This window comes from Hermetia illucens, chromosome 6, assembly GCF_905115235.1.
Source record: "Hermetia illucens chromosome 6, iHerIll2.2.curated.20191125, whole genome shotgun sequence".
Lineage (NCBI taxonomy): Eukaryota > Metazoa > Arthropoda > Insecta > Diptera > Stratiomyidae > Hermetia > Hermetia illucens.
In genome coordinates, this window is record NC_051854.1 from 15,476,468 (window position 1) to 15,491,190 (window position 14,723).

A 14,723-nucleotide genomic window follows, 5' to 3' on the forward strand; every position below is an offset into this window, starting at 1 on the left:
TCAAGAAGTTTTCATTTCCGGTTTCGATTTCCCTTAAATTTTCTTCTGCGGTTGATTGCACATGCGCAAAGCGTCTTCCTTACGTTAATAAGAAAACAGAATCTTTGTTACCTGAAAAGTGACGCCGTCAACTTCCCGCTTTGTCGTCTTCAGTTTTCTAAGCTTTGCCTGCCGAACCGGATGCAGTGCCAAAGGATCTTCCGGGAAAATTCATTTTCGTTCTTCGTTTCCTTTTCCGTAACCGGCACGCGCGCGTTTCCTTCGTCTACACTTATTTCCAAGCAAATTTATTTCGAACCGAATATCGATAGTGCGTTATCGCAGGAAATAATTCCTCGTCGTGAACATCCTAACAAAGCCGAGAAAGTAGAGAAGATGGACGCTTTGAAATTCCGCGCCATCTAGCGCCGCGTAGAACTCGAGAAATAGCCGAAGATTATGAATGGAACAGAGAAATCCATTGACCGCGAGAATTTGAATTTCCTCCACATGCGGGAAAGAGAGCTCGCCACCCATATCAGCTGGTGGAGGTGGCGAGCTTGTGTCATTGTGCCGTTGACAGTGACAGTGCGTTGTTTACGCCGTGGCTCGTTCGGATACGGAATTTCAACCTTGCAAGGTTCCGCGCAAATTTAATTAGAATCGAGTCGACTTGCGGACAGTGAATTGGTGGCGCCAGGCACGGTGAGAAAGAATGTTAACATTAGCATAAATGCAAAGTGCTGTGCGCGTTTTGTAACAGAGACCGAGGGCCGTCCTGCTTCCCATTGCCGAGGGGTAAGTCGTGCTTGTGGTCAATTATGTACTTTCCAGTGCTGGATCCTTTGCAGGACTATGGAGGAACCACTTTCTCCTGACCCAGCCGGCCCGGAGAAAGTGGCGAAGTTATGCTTATCTACTTGCGTGGTCCGAGTCGGATCAAAGGTCATGGTGCGTCCAGTGCTGGCGACCGCATTTTTTGGGGAAAATGCTGATAAGGGTTAAGGCGGTTCACAGTACAAGAGATGGACCGATAACGTGACTTGTGCGGCAGTAAATCAATATTCGAGGTTTCGGTTATCAGTCGAAGGCATCTGACCAGATTATCTAACTATTCGGTGCTTGCGCGGGCATTCCAGATTGCTGGGGAAAATGAAAACAATTCATGAAATCAGCTCCAAAGATCTCTCTCAGTTAGTGAACTCATTAATGGCCCATTTAAGTTTATTTGACGTCATTTCAGATTCTTGGTCAACAGGTTTATGGTTGATACTGCGCCGTCGCCAGCATTGCATCCACTTCAGCCTGAATGTTTACATTTACACGTTCCTCATTTGAGTAGGAATCGACAGAGCATATGCTTGCGATTAAGCACATTATGCAGCTGTGGAGGCTAATCCAATTCGAATTTCGATTTTGCTGGGAACTTTTCTAACTTTTTCTTCCACCTGAAGCTATGGAAATTGAAATCGCAGCTGTGAAGACGAAAATCAGGTATTTCTGCCCGCCAAGTCTTGCATTCACTCCAAACACCAACTGGTCTAGAATGAATTCCTATGGCTTAGGGCATTTACATTTCTCATTACTGAAAACTCCAAAAAAAAGTAGATTTGAATCAGAATATGTCCAGCGGCGGAAGCGATTAAGTCCATGTGTCCATTTTTAACAATGCAAATTTCATCGGGTCATTGTTGCACTCTTGATCATGGACACAATGATCGACTGTAAAGAAATATATGTCGCGGGATTGTCATAATACTTTACGGTTGCAACGTTGTTGCATGTTACGAGGATTGTGCTGCCATTAAGGGTGCTACTGCGCTTTGGGTAGCCGTCGCCAAGGCCCCTCAAGTCTAGTTTTTTGTTGCATTGAATTTGCATCCGGCGGTACATTTAGTCACTTGGGCTTCGAATTTACAGTCGTAACAGCAAATCGTCGGAGTCGATGCTTCCCTACGAGTACTCGAACGCCCTTTTCGGGAAGCAAACCTCCACTGTGACTGCAATCGAGATCTACCTCCCGAACGCAAAGTACCTACAGTCATCGTGAGTTTGGACACGGCGTCTGCAAGTGCCGTTATTATTGCGTTCATGTCTTCACACGGGGCGTGGGTATACCTCGTGCACTTTATCGGCCGTGGCGGACAATAACTCCAGCGATCCCGAGTCCACGCAGGCCAAGATGGCCTGGGTGCCTTCCGAAAAGCGTTGCAACCAGAGGGACTTCAATCGCTCTGCGTCGACCCTATCCCCACCCAGCTGCCTGATTTCTCGAAGGAGCTAACTGGGGTTACGGTCGCCCACCATCAGATCGTTCAGCAAGTGATTCCGCTTCGCTTCTTCACTCACTGACAACTGACGGTATCAACTGTTCTTTCAGTTTGACATAGGAGCAGTCCTTCAACACGTCCGTCAGCAAATCAATAGTCTCCTCATGGAGACCCATAAGGGCGTGGTTAAAATGCGTGGCATCTGTTGTGAAGCCTGCCGGCACAAATTGCGCTTCCAATTGGCGAAAACTGAAACTGCTGCCACAGAGGGAATCGCGTCTCCCGCGGGTTTATCTTGCCGAGACATTCGGGCTAGCGAGTGAAAAAGAAGCTGAACACCGGAGCGGAAGCAGATTGAACTTATACCCCGTCAACGCAACAAAACCACCGCAGCTACAGGGAAAACGGCTCATTGGAGACCAGAGCGAAACCTTCAAAAAGACCACCTGCCGGCTCTTGCAGTGCCCATATTTTATTGTTTACAAATTATACAGTTGATTCTGTGTTGGCATAACTCTGGGTTCGTTGCAGACGTTTGCGTGGTTCCAGTGCACTTCCAGGCGGATGCGTAAGCAAGGACACGTTGCGCGATCAGCTCTGCGCTGAACTTATTCCATGCTCTCTGGCTGTTCAAGAGTGAAGGGCACGGATCTGCGGAGATGAACGGCCTCTGAATTACCCCATCACGATTTTATAAGCGCTTCCCCACGGGTTTACATCTGCTTCCGTTGGATAACGAGCTTGAGGGTTTTGCTGGCTTCCTTATAGGCGCGCTCTTTTTGCAGTTGGTAGATTCTGCCTACCGCCCTCTGAGCGGCTCTTCTGGCTCGGTGACAGGCTGATCGAAGGCTGGCTAGTTCAGTATTCCACCAGTACTTTGGTCTTCTCCTAGGCATGGACGCGGCACATGCTTTCGCGATGCATTGGGCAACACGAACCACTCTTTCTGTAGAGGCGCCTGCTCTATTGGGTTGGTCTAGCCACATTTCTATGAAGGTCTGCTCGTCCGGAGCTTTTGCAGACCAGCCATCTTCTGCCTGGTTACTCCACCCATAGCTAGCCCTTGCTAACGTACCAAGGCTTACCAAGTGTTTTTGCCGGGCTGACAAAAGTTAGGTTTACCATAGAGGCAGCCCCCCCTTTTTGAAAGGTGTTTACATAATCTTCGTTGGCCATAATTACATCCAAGGCGTTTAATAGACTGCGGCCCCTTGCATTTGTCTCTCTGCTAGCCCACTCACGGGCCCAAGCATTGAAGTCACCAGCATCCACCCTTGCATTATGACTCCTGACAGTGTCAGACTTGGTGGGGTGTAACAGATATACACATATACCCCGTTTATTTTTGCTCATACAAAGCCACTGTCTGATTCCCAGTACATTGTATGGCTTGTCGACCGCATGCCCATATCGCCGCTCCACCAGTCGAATCTGTAACCCATACGTCACCGTGAAGGTTTCTATAGGGCTCGCTAATGCTGGCAATTTCTACCTTGGATTCGTATGTGGTCTGCTCGAGTAAATCCTGAGCGACCCTGCAATGATAAGATTTATTTGAATAGACCTCATTTTTTCATTAAAATCAGTGCCTTCCTAAATTCCGGCCATTTACACTTTCGGCAATATGCCGGTAATCCCGTCGTTCCCTTCCTTCGCACAATAAGCATTTGGGGTCCCTTTTACACTCTTTGGCAATATGCATGCACCAGAGGCATTGATCAGAGCGATCAATGCCTCTATTGCATGCCCTCGCGAGACACTTGAAGCACTTCTTTAGAGAAATTTGCTCTCTCAGACAGCAAACAATCCATCCGAAACGAACCTTCCCGGCCGCGAATAACTTCTGCGCTGCGTCCACTGGTAATTGCAATGTGACCGTTTTGAGTATTGCCATAGGCTTTCCGCAAACTCACAATAGACTCCTCAGCAAGTTCTTCCAACTTGAACTGTTCCATCAAGGCAGTGTAAATTTCTCCTTTGGATGTCACTTCATCGAGATCCTTGCACTGTTTGTAGACCCCATGTTTTTGGGTCCGTACTGTAACATTCAGAGTGACAAGTGGGTTCTTAACTTGAGCTGGATTTTTTCAGCTCAAATATGAGATCATCTTTCTGGGTCCTTCGAATCTTGCTGACTATTTCGGCATAGATCTTTTAGGTCGGGATCAGCTTTGACCGTTTTTAGTATCTCCGCGTTGGACAAATTTCCCTTGCTGGAGACCACAATTACTTCTGCCCGAATTCGCGTATTTGTCTTTTTCTTCACCTTTTTATTAACTACATTGATCCATCCACCTTTTTCATTCCCCTTGGATTTTGCCGATTCGATTGCCAGGGCTCCCGGTCTTGCCGCCTTCAAAGCCACGTTCGGTATTCTGAGATCCGTGACAACGTGTCAGTGACCAAATTGTCTTTATCGGGCACATGATGAATGTACGAAGTAAACTGGTATAATGAAGATTAAGTGTTGAAGTTGGAGAGAGAACACAATGTTGAGCTTTTACCGTAAGGCAAAAGTATGGGGTTGACGTTCCGTGAGAAATGTGAATGACCTGCTCTGAAGAGAAAAACGGAAGTATTTAAAGCTCATATACGTGGTTAATAGTTCACTATCTAGGGTGCTGTGGTTCCGTTGAGCGTAATTTAATTATTTCAAGGAGAAACTCAGCGGTGGACAGCTTTAATTCACTTTCTGGTGAAGAACAGCGCTTACTGCCACGTCTGAGTCATTGACGAACGTAGCTAGGGTTTCATCCTGTTGAGAGAATGCCAAAAATATAGCGTCTACCAGCTGCTGCTTGGTGAACCCAAACGCTCGGCAGGCTTCCGGAGACCACACAACCTTTTGCGATTCCTTGGTTTTAGGCCCAAACAAAAAGCCGTTAAGGAGGTACTGATGGTGAACCGGTTTGGACATGAAACGAGGATAGAAGTTTACCATGTCCAAGAACCTGTCTTTTACCGTCTTAGGCAGCGGAATTCGCGCCCGCTTGTTCCACCTTGTCTGGATGGAGACTAGAGTGGGCTAGAAATTTTATCTGCGGTTGGAAGAATTTGAATTTTTAACGTTGAGAGCGAAGTTATGGCCAAGGAAGCGTTGAGAAATGCACTCGAAATGTGCCAAATGCTCGAATTCAGTAAGAAGGCGACCAGGACATAATCCAAGTTGATGAAACAGAACTCCAGGTATCGTAATCTAGAGTATATGAATCTCTGGAATGTCTCCGACATATTGCACTGGCCAAAAGTCAGATATATTCGTATGAAAGTCCGAAAATTGCGCAAATTGCTGTTTGGAATATCTTCGCGACCCGCAAGCTCGAGAAAACACGATACTTTGCTAAGAAAAGCGCGAAGCCTTGAATAAGGGGAATAAGGCACTGATTCAAAATCGTCGGAGCAGTCAGGCTTCTGTAATCTTTACAACGTCGTCATTCGGCGTTAGGCTTGGGAACCAGATGGAGTGGAGATGATCATCAGCTGTTGGAAGGCCCACATATACCTTGTTTAAGGAGATGTTCAAATTATTTCCGGCCAAGAGCGAGCTTCTGGTTTGGTAGAGGACACACCTTCGAAAGCTTGGATATGTAGATCGGCGACAGCCTCAAAAATCATGGAAAAAGTATTGTTGTTCGAGCTAGTTGAAATTTTTCCTGGCCACATAAGGGAGGTTGTTGGGTCTATCAGGGACCTATCCTGCATATTCACCAGCCGGAAGTTTGCGTCTAATGTGGAGTTGCTAATGTCCGTTAAAGTGAAGCGCCACGAGAAAGTCAAAATGGACGTTTACTTGCCTATAGCCGTGCGTATATAAGGGCGTGGATTTTGCTGCCGCTAATTTTAGCTACTATACGAATAATTTATTGAGTCTGGTGATGGGGAAGATCGAGACCTCCTCGCTTGTGTTGACCAAAAAATTGTCGTACACGTTCCATCCTCGACAAAAAGGAAAGCTGTAAAAACATGAAAGACTTTCCTGACGCAAAATCCAATAGTAGTTTCGCAGAGAATCTGCCAATGATATCAGCTGAGGTGACCTATATGACAATCCCAGCTCAATTTTGATTTACATTTTTATGAATATTTGCTTGTGGGAGTCCTTAAAGAAGTCGATATGCTTGAAAGCACCCACGGATATGGGTGCCGCGGATAGAGGTAACAATCTGCAAGATAGATGGTCGTACCCAGCGCAATCAGAAGAAAGGGTGATCCTCTTCTATCTTAACGTCAATTATTTAGGCAACTCGGAATAAGTTGGGTGAAAATCTAAACGCTGCTCGATAGATGGCAACCTTATTGTTTGAGTTGAATTGCCAAGATAGCTACGGTTCTGTGGTCTCATAATGTTCCTTTGTTTTTCAGATTTTCGGTGTTCTATAGATTTAGCTGTTCTATAGCCCCCTTTAGCATCGCTGGATAAATGCCATCCAAGACAGGTATTTCGAAAGGTTCACGACTCTCAGAATGATTTGCATCTTCTCAATTCAAACAAGTGTTCTCCTGGTTGATCTACTTCCAAGAAAGTATTGATTCAACTCTGAAGGTTATGAAAGTATCATCTTCTTTTCTGAGAGAATCCAAACTGTCCGACCTGTCCATTTAGGACCTCTGCATAGTGTTGAAATTTCACTCTCTCCTTTCAGTTCCTCATAGTATGTTTTAAACCAGTCTCGCTGCGAACTTCCTCCGAGTGTTACTGGGCGTTCTAGAAGTTTAACCAGTCTTTATTCCAATCGATTTTATAATTGCGGTTTGGAAGTTTACAGGTTCCTGGTATGGTTGAAAACACTCGGAAACTTTTGGTCCAGTTCCAACACCATGCTGAATCAGTGGACATCTGTAGATCTATCGTTCTTGGCACTCATAAACTGTACCTTCTGCGGGGGCTGACTATCCAACATCCGACATACTCAATTCTCTTCAACTTGATACGGTATATTTAGGACTGCTGACAGAATTTATCGCTGGAATTACCTGATGGAGGCACTTTGAGGTAGCCTCATCAATGTGCCCACTGAGAAAACTTTGACTATTAAATCTTGATTTTCTCCAAGGTCAAATAGTTTTTCCATAGGTACTCCTGCATGACCGTATTTTCACTGTTAAAGCTTACTATTTTCTTCAGAAAACTCCAACAATATCGACCAGCAGCGAGGCAAGATGGTCCGGATAGTTCAGTGGTTTGAGAACTGTCGGCTGTCGTATGGAAAGTTGCCGTTAAAATCTCATTGGTTGCAGTCGGTTTTGTATCGTGATTTGACGTCGGATACCAGTCGACTCAGCTGTGAATGAGTACCTGATGAAATCAGGGTTATAATCACGGGTGAGCGCGATGCTAACCACAGTGCTGCAAGTACTGTAATTCTGTAGTGTATCGTTACGGTCTTGAATGCTCTAACACACTTCAAGGCTCTGACACAATTGGATTATCGCGCCAATGATTATTGATGACTTCGCGTTAGTTTTCCTATGTTAGTAACCGACTTCATTGAGATGAGATCCCTATCGCTAATTTGTTCACTTGTTACTATATGGACCGCAACCCGCAGGGAAACTGTGGAAGTTGACCTCAGTGTGGAGCACTACAGAGTGTTTGTCAGTCACTAATGTATTGTTTTACTCTTCTTGCGGCTATTAAAGCCTTGCACTGAGTGGCGATATCCTCCAGGCTGGTGGAGCAATGCGGAAACGCGCCGAACAGTCTGGGCGGCACGCTCAAGGTCACACTCTTGTGGGTTCCCGGTCATAGGAGTATAAAGGGGAGTGAGTAGGCTGATGGACTGGTCAGGCAGGCTCTGTTCTTGGGAGTCCTTCGGCGGGTGCAGTATGTGTCCTGCTGGCGATTGTCATGGGCGGAATCTACGTGCACTACCTAGCGGCTGCGGATCGCAGGTGGCGAACGCACACCACCTGTACCACTGAGGTAAGACTGAAAGCCTTCATGCCCACTTAGAAGTTGGGTAAGGAAGTAATCTATCTCACCGTGCGTGCAGTCCATGTGCCCCTTGGCTTATTTTGCCAAGAAAGTTGCCACTCGGTAAGGGTGCGTTGACGTTCTTCACGGGTAACCATCTCTCTTAAGTTCTCGCGCTGACGGCGGTAGATAGCTTTGCGCTCCTCGGCTCACTCCCGCGATCACCATCACAGCCGATTCGTAGACGGTGCGATAAGCTAGCGCCATCCGCAATGCTCCCCGCCTCTGCACTTGAGCGAAGCGTTTACGATGCACCTCCTTGCTAAGGGTATCATTCGCCATTAGCCGACTCAAGGCCGCGACTTCAGCTGCAGCCCTGTCCACTTCTGCTTTGGCTTACTCGAAGAAGCTCATCTTCGAGTCGAGCAGTAAACCAAGGTAATTAACCGCTAGTTTTCACTCTGCAGTCAACTCACTGATCGATATGGGACACAAGGTCAGGATTCTCCTTCTGATCAAGATGACCACTTCGGTTTTTTCTAGGGCAAGGCTCATCCGCTTACCCGTCGCATCAATATGCAAAGTCTGCTCTGGGCTTGTTCAACGGTGCATCCGGCAACAAATACTGCAACTTTGTCTGCACAACCGACCAGGCACGACTTTTCGGGCATATCGATTCTCAGGAAACTATAGTAAGAAGCGTTCCAGAGGTCCGACTCTAGGATGGATCCCTGTGCTACTCCCGGCGTGATTTGCATCCTCCTCTGGGCCTCTAACGTCGTATAGAGCAGGGAGCGGTCTTTTAAATAATCCCTCAATATCCGCAAAAGATAGCTTGGCACGTGGAGTGAGTTTTCTAATGTGCCTAGCATATCTGTCCATTTCTGATATCAAGCGTTATGAGCAGCACTATCCGTCGAGATCGGCGACTGGGTGCATCGGCTCACTTCTACGACTTCCATGATAGCATCTACTGTGGATCTCCCTGTCCTGAACCCGAACTGCCTTGGGAATAAATCTCCGCCAGCGCGGATCGCTTCACTGAGTCTACTCCTGATGAGCTTCTCGAGCACTTTTCCGGCCGTGTCAAGCATATACAACGGTCGGGATGCAGACGGGAGCTTCGGGTCTCCTGTACCCTTACTGATCAATGCGAGTCTGGTCACTTTCCAGCGATAAAGAAAAATGCCCTCCTTCAAGCAAGCGTTGAACGCTTCAAGCAGCAATTCTGGCCGTTGGCGGAACACCAGTTTGTAAACTTCCGTCGGGATACCATCAGGGCCTAGCGCCTTCTTGTTTTTCATGGTGAGAACGGCTTCTTCGAGCTCTCTCATTGTGGAAACATCATTGCGTACATGGTGTCTGGAGAACAGTGCCCGCACAATGCGGTCCATCTGGTCGGTACTTAGTATGCAGAGCCCCGAATTTCCGGGTGACGAGCTTATAGCCAAGTCCCCACGGGTCCTCATTCACCTCGTTAACAAGGTTCTGCCAGCCGCTTTACCTTTATTTATATGGAGCTCCCTTCACCGCGGCCCCGCCTGCTCCAAGAGCTTCGAAGAACTTCCCGATGTTAACCTTCGCGACATTGCACAGACAGGGGAGCGTTGCCTTGGTGCTCGCCGGCAAGTAGCGTCAAACGCGATGTACTGGTGATCACTTGCCGAGAAGTCTTCTAGGACTCGCCACCCGTCCACCGATGATGCCAGAAATTCCGCGACGCGAATGCTTCCTTCACAGCCTGGACGCCGAAACGTTAGCGTGAATCCGGTATTTAAAACTGTGAGCCCGGTTCTCGCCGCCATTTCCAGAATCCCTTTCCCTCTGGAGTCTGACTGAGACATATCCCATTCAAGAGGCCTGACATTGAAATCACCACCCACCAGGATTCGTCCCTCCGTGCTCGAAACGGTGTCCTCCATAGCATCAAGCCGGCGCCGAAAGTCAAGCATCATCTCGTTCGGCGTCGGGTAAACGCTAAAAAACGTTATCCCCAAACACCGGATCCAGATAAACCCCTCGGCGTTCGGCAAGAACACGAAGTCGAACGTCATCCCGATAGCAGCGGTGCCTGATAAGTCGAGATGCCATGAGGACGGGTCCTTGTTTCGGTATTGCTCGCTAATCAGCACTAGATCAGCATTTACTTCCGCAGCGGGCTGTGCTAGCAACTGGTGAGCGGTTGCATTCCGGTGCATGTTAATTTTTAAAATGCACCCTCTCCAATTCCGCGCTGAAGATCGGACCCCGTCCCGGGCCCGCAGTGTGTGCGTCGCTCTCACAATTCTCGCTTTCATTGCAGGTCTTCGCTTGATGACCCACTTGGCCGTATCTCCGGCATGCTGTCCCCCTGTCTGATCCCCGTGCTGGAGCTGTTTGCGGTCCGTTTGACGTAAGCAGCATTCTCAGCGGGGAGTGCGGCTGTTTCTGCTCTCCACGTTCGCCTATAGAAGGAGATGCGGTTCAATAGTTCCTTCAGTTCCATTAGCCCGTTTTTGATGCCTTTGCTGACGTTCCTCTGGAGGAACGTTGCCGGCCACATTCGCTTCACCACTGCTGTGCATTTCCTGATGAGCCTTTCCTTTTCGGCTCTAGTTAGGACGGTTGACTGCACTTCCATTCAGTTTGTGTCTGAATCCATCTGCTCAGGACTAATGATTCTGACTGAGCTTTCTTCCGGAACTACAAGATATTGGAGTTGCCATCTCCGCATGGTCAGTCGCCACTCGATAAGGCTTCCACTTTATTTGGGTGTCCCGGTGTCACATCGAGTATGTCAGCCCTCGCTGGCTCTTTCGGTGATCGCTGCGGTGAACGACGTATTCAGCTCTTCCCTGTTGTTTCGTCGATTTTTTTTTATTAATTTATGTTTATTCTCCATTAAAAGTTAACCAGCGCATCGTGTGCAAGGGAGCGGGCCGCAATAGTCAGGAACGGGTGTACCCTCGGGGACGCAGCCCCTACCCCAGTTCCCTGAGGCGTGACCTACGCTTAGCCGATCCCGGAATTTACGGACGAATCAGCGCTCGCTCGAGGCAACGCGGTCTACAGTATAAGATTATGGGGGTCTACATAGGGCACTGTCCTATATGGGATCATACCGGCAGACTCAACATACCATACAATTCGCATTGTCGAAGTTGCAGAGAAGAGGAGGAAATCCCCAGGCACTCCCTTTGCAATTGCCCCTATAGTTAGAGTCAGTCTACGGACACTAGGTAAACCATTCTCAGAGAGATTTCTAGCGGCAAGAATGGGACAGCTCCTTTCTTTCGTGAACGCAGCGGTTGATTTGAGCCGGCTGGGCTCTGTCTGCTTACCCTCAAAACAGCAGTCACGGTCTTAAGAGTTTGTGGTATCAAAACAGCGCACCACAGCGCTAATTGAGCTCCTCAGAGCGGCACTTTACTTCTGACCTAAAAACTTGTTTTCAATTCCTGTAGATAATGTCACACATGGTGATACAGTAATGCCCATGACCTCAGTTCTAAGGAGCTTTGTCTTTTTTCCTAGTGCCTTCCACTACCGTTGATTGGGAGCCTCCCGAGGTTCACAGTGTCCCGTCCGCGCGAATCCGAACAGGTCCGTGTACATCACCAACTTCCTTTCCTGGCCCGGACTGAGGAGAAGGTCCTTTATTATCTAAACCTGGGTTCGAGTTTTGGCATTTATATGAATCCTTTCGGCGTTTATATTCTCATATTTAATAGAAAGGAATATATTCTGAATATATTTCCAATTATCGAAATACAAAGCAAGAGAACTAAACATGTTCAATTGTCTATTTTTGATTTCAGCGTTAAATGAATCACCATGACGAACATTCAAAGCAAACTAGTCCCCGTGACGGTGCCATGTACACAGTACGCGCACCCATGGACAGACAGTTGCTGGAATTCCACTGCGGGGCTTCTTCTCCAAGCATCACAGCATAGTCTTCGCATATACACAGCAGTTTATCTGGTAAGCGCATTTCCCACATATTTCTGCAGTCAGGACAATTTTCACTATTGAAATGGTACCCATGATGCCTGCTTTTGTAGGAATTCCGCTGGGAATTTGTCATGAATACTCAAAAATCTGGGTTAATATGATATTTCTCTATTTCCAGCTCTCGCTTATTACACGCGGACGAATTCCCACGCCGCGCGATATCAAGCGCACAATTCTAGGAATTTTACAATCCTCGGCGTTTTTAACGACCAATGCCTTCAGCTTTATCATGTTCACCTGTCTCCTCCGCCATGTGTTGGGTACATTTCATTTCATAACGGTATCATATGTTCCTGCCTTTTTGGCAAGCTTGTGTGCAATATTTGTTGAACGACCAGCTCGTCGCATATTACTCACCCTCTACGTAGCCAACGTGGCAACAGAGACAGCCTGGTCTATGGCTGCCTCTCGAGGTATCGTCAAATCGATCCCTCATGGACAAGCCATTATTTTTGGTACAAGTGCGTCCATTCTATTATATCTTTATCGACGTGGACTACATCACCAATATCAGGATTCACTATTTAATATTTTCCGATTTGTTGTCGGTGGTGATGAGGAGGGACGACGCCCCACTGGGGCAGATGAAAGTGCTGAATCACCTGCCGAAGCGCTGGGTGTTGAAGGTATCGAAGGTGCTGTGGGAGCTGAGGACCGGGTTGGACGACGACAACGACGTAATCATTACAGCGATATCTCGTTTCTGGTTCGAATTTATGTTCAATTATTGGATAAGATCAAATCGCAAAGCAAACACAAATCCTGTCCGCACAATTATAGTTGCCTCTATTATTCGGTTAGTGGCGGTTCCAGGCTGTTTATGGTTGGCTTTGGTCTACAAGTTACACTAAAAATAGTTTTGCAATTGAAAAAGCTGCTGCAGAGGAAATTGAGCTTGAAGAAAGTTATTTTCAATCGGGAAACACTTAAGTTGGGAGTGTTTCTGGGAGGATTTTCGTTTCTGTTTAGGGTGAGTGGGGAGCTCGTTTGCAGTGTGAATGACTTAAGCATTTTGCTTCCTTTTTCTAGTCAATTTCTTGCTCACTGAGACACATAACCGGGTTCGATCATCCGTTGTACGCCATTCCTGCAGGCCTGGCCGCCAGCTGTGCGTTCACGAAATATCCTGACGTGACGGTGGCTCTATACGTAATGTGGAAAATGTTGCAGGTACATGTTCCAACAACCCCCAAGTCGCTCGCTAAGAGTCAAAGTCCTTAAAATTGTTTTATTCATTACGCTTCCAATTGCCTTACATAATTTCAGATTAGCTACAACATCGGAGTCGATAAAGGTTACCTTCCAAAAGTACCTGGCTTCCAAACCTTGCTCTACTGCGCTAGCACCGCTCTTTTATTCCATGTCGGCATATTTGAGCCTCTGAATTTACGACCCAGCTACTGGAAATTCCTGCACGGCATCTCAGGTGGACGGTAAGTTGTGTGTGTGCTTTGCAAGAAAGCGCGCCTTCATTTTTCATTTTTTGTTTGTTCTCGCTTGACTTACTTTCCTCCGAAAGGAACAATTTGTTTAGATCCCAGATAAGGTCCTTTTTGTTTCGCTAAAATATTCATAGTTCCGAGGCAAATAAATCCTGAACTTGGTGTTCGTTTTTTGTTTATTTATAGAGTGGCTATAATGGATAGGAGTGCATTCGATGTTTGGGGGTTAGATTCGAGTAAGGCTGTCCTAGAAACGTTGAAGCTAACCAAGACTCAGGCTGGCAAAGTGAAATTTGCCTTCAGCTAGGTGAGGGGGTCGTGTTCGTTTGATGGCGATGGTTATGTAATTTTATTCGTGTGGGTAAATGTAAATTGGATACGATATTTTTATATGGCTTTAATTTTAGTGCGACGTTTTTTAAATAGTGATAATTATATTAATTATGGAGATTTGTTATTCGTTGGAAATAAATGATAAGTAGGAAGCAAGTGGTTTTCTTCAGAGTGGTAGAAGTTTAGTTTTCATTCAGGCTCAAATCCGCTACGAGTCGTCATTTTTAAGAACTACAGCAGGCTTTAAGGTTCTCCAGGTTGGAAGATTGGAAATTGCGATTTATGGTGAGACTTTTTTAGGGTACCTCAGTTTAGAAATATGTTACGTTTCTGCATCCTTATCCGCATCTATGTATTCGGGTAAGTATAGATGGTGATTTGGTGTTGTGCAGGTATATACAGATTTAATAGGTTAATATGATTAGTGTTTTTAGGGAGCAAGTGGTCCAATTCTAGGGCCCATATGCTGTTTTTATTTTGGTCTTTCGCAGGTTCAGCGCTCCGAAATTCATTGGATTCGAAGGTATTACCTTCATCTAGGTCTGTCATTAAGGCTTTTCCTGGATCGTTTCTTACAACAAATTCCAAATAGCGTCGATATTCAGCAATTAAGGAAGGATTTCCCTGAAGTGAAGGAGTCCTGTAGTTACTGGTGATGGTCAGCCTATATCAGTTATGTTTTGGGGGAAATTAATTTGTTATTTTAACTTCTCTGCGCTTTATTTTGTTAGGATTGTAGTAGCATTTCTTTGCAGTAAATATAAATTATTGGATTTTATTTATGTTTATTTA

At 46.5% G+C, this 14,723-nt stretch overlaps 1 protein-coding gene across 1 annotated transcript; it reads left to right on the top strand.

Moving 5' to 3' along the window:
* The first annotated feature begins 509 nt into the window (after positions 1 to 509).
* Positions 510 to 14,083, top strand: LOC119659809 (transmembrane protein 135-like). Its single transcript, XM_038068081.1, has 6 exons — positions 510 to 777; positions 11,961 to 12,126; positions 12,275 to 13,126; positions 13,186 to 13,326; positions 13,423 to 13,589; positions 13,785 to 14,083. Exons 2-6 carry the CDS (start codon positions 11,977 to 11,979, stop codon positions 13,903 to 13,905), a joined length of 1,431 nt encoding a protein of 476 aa, XP_037924009.1. The 5' UTR covers positions 510 to 777; positions 11,961 to 11,976; the 3' UTR covers positions 13,906 to 14,083.
* Positions 14,084 to 14,723: the final 640 nt, after the last annotated feature.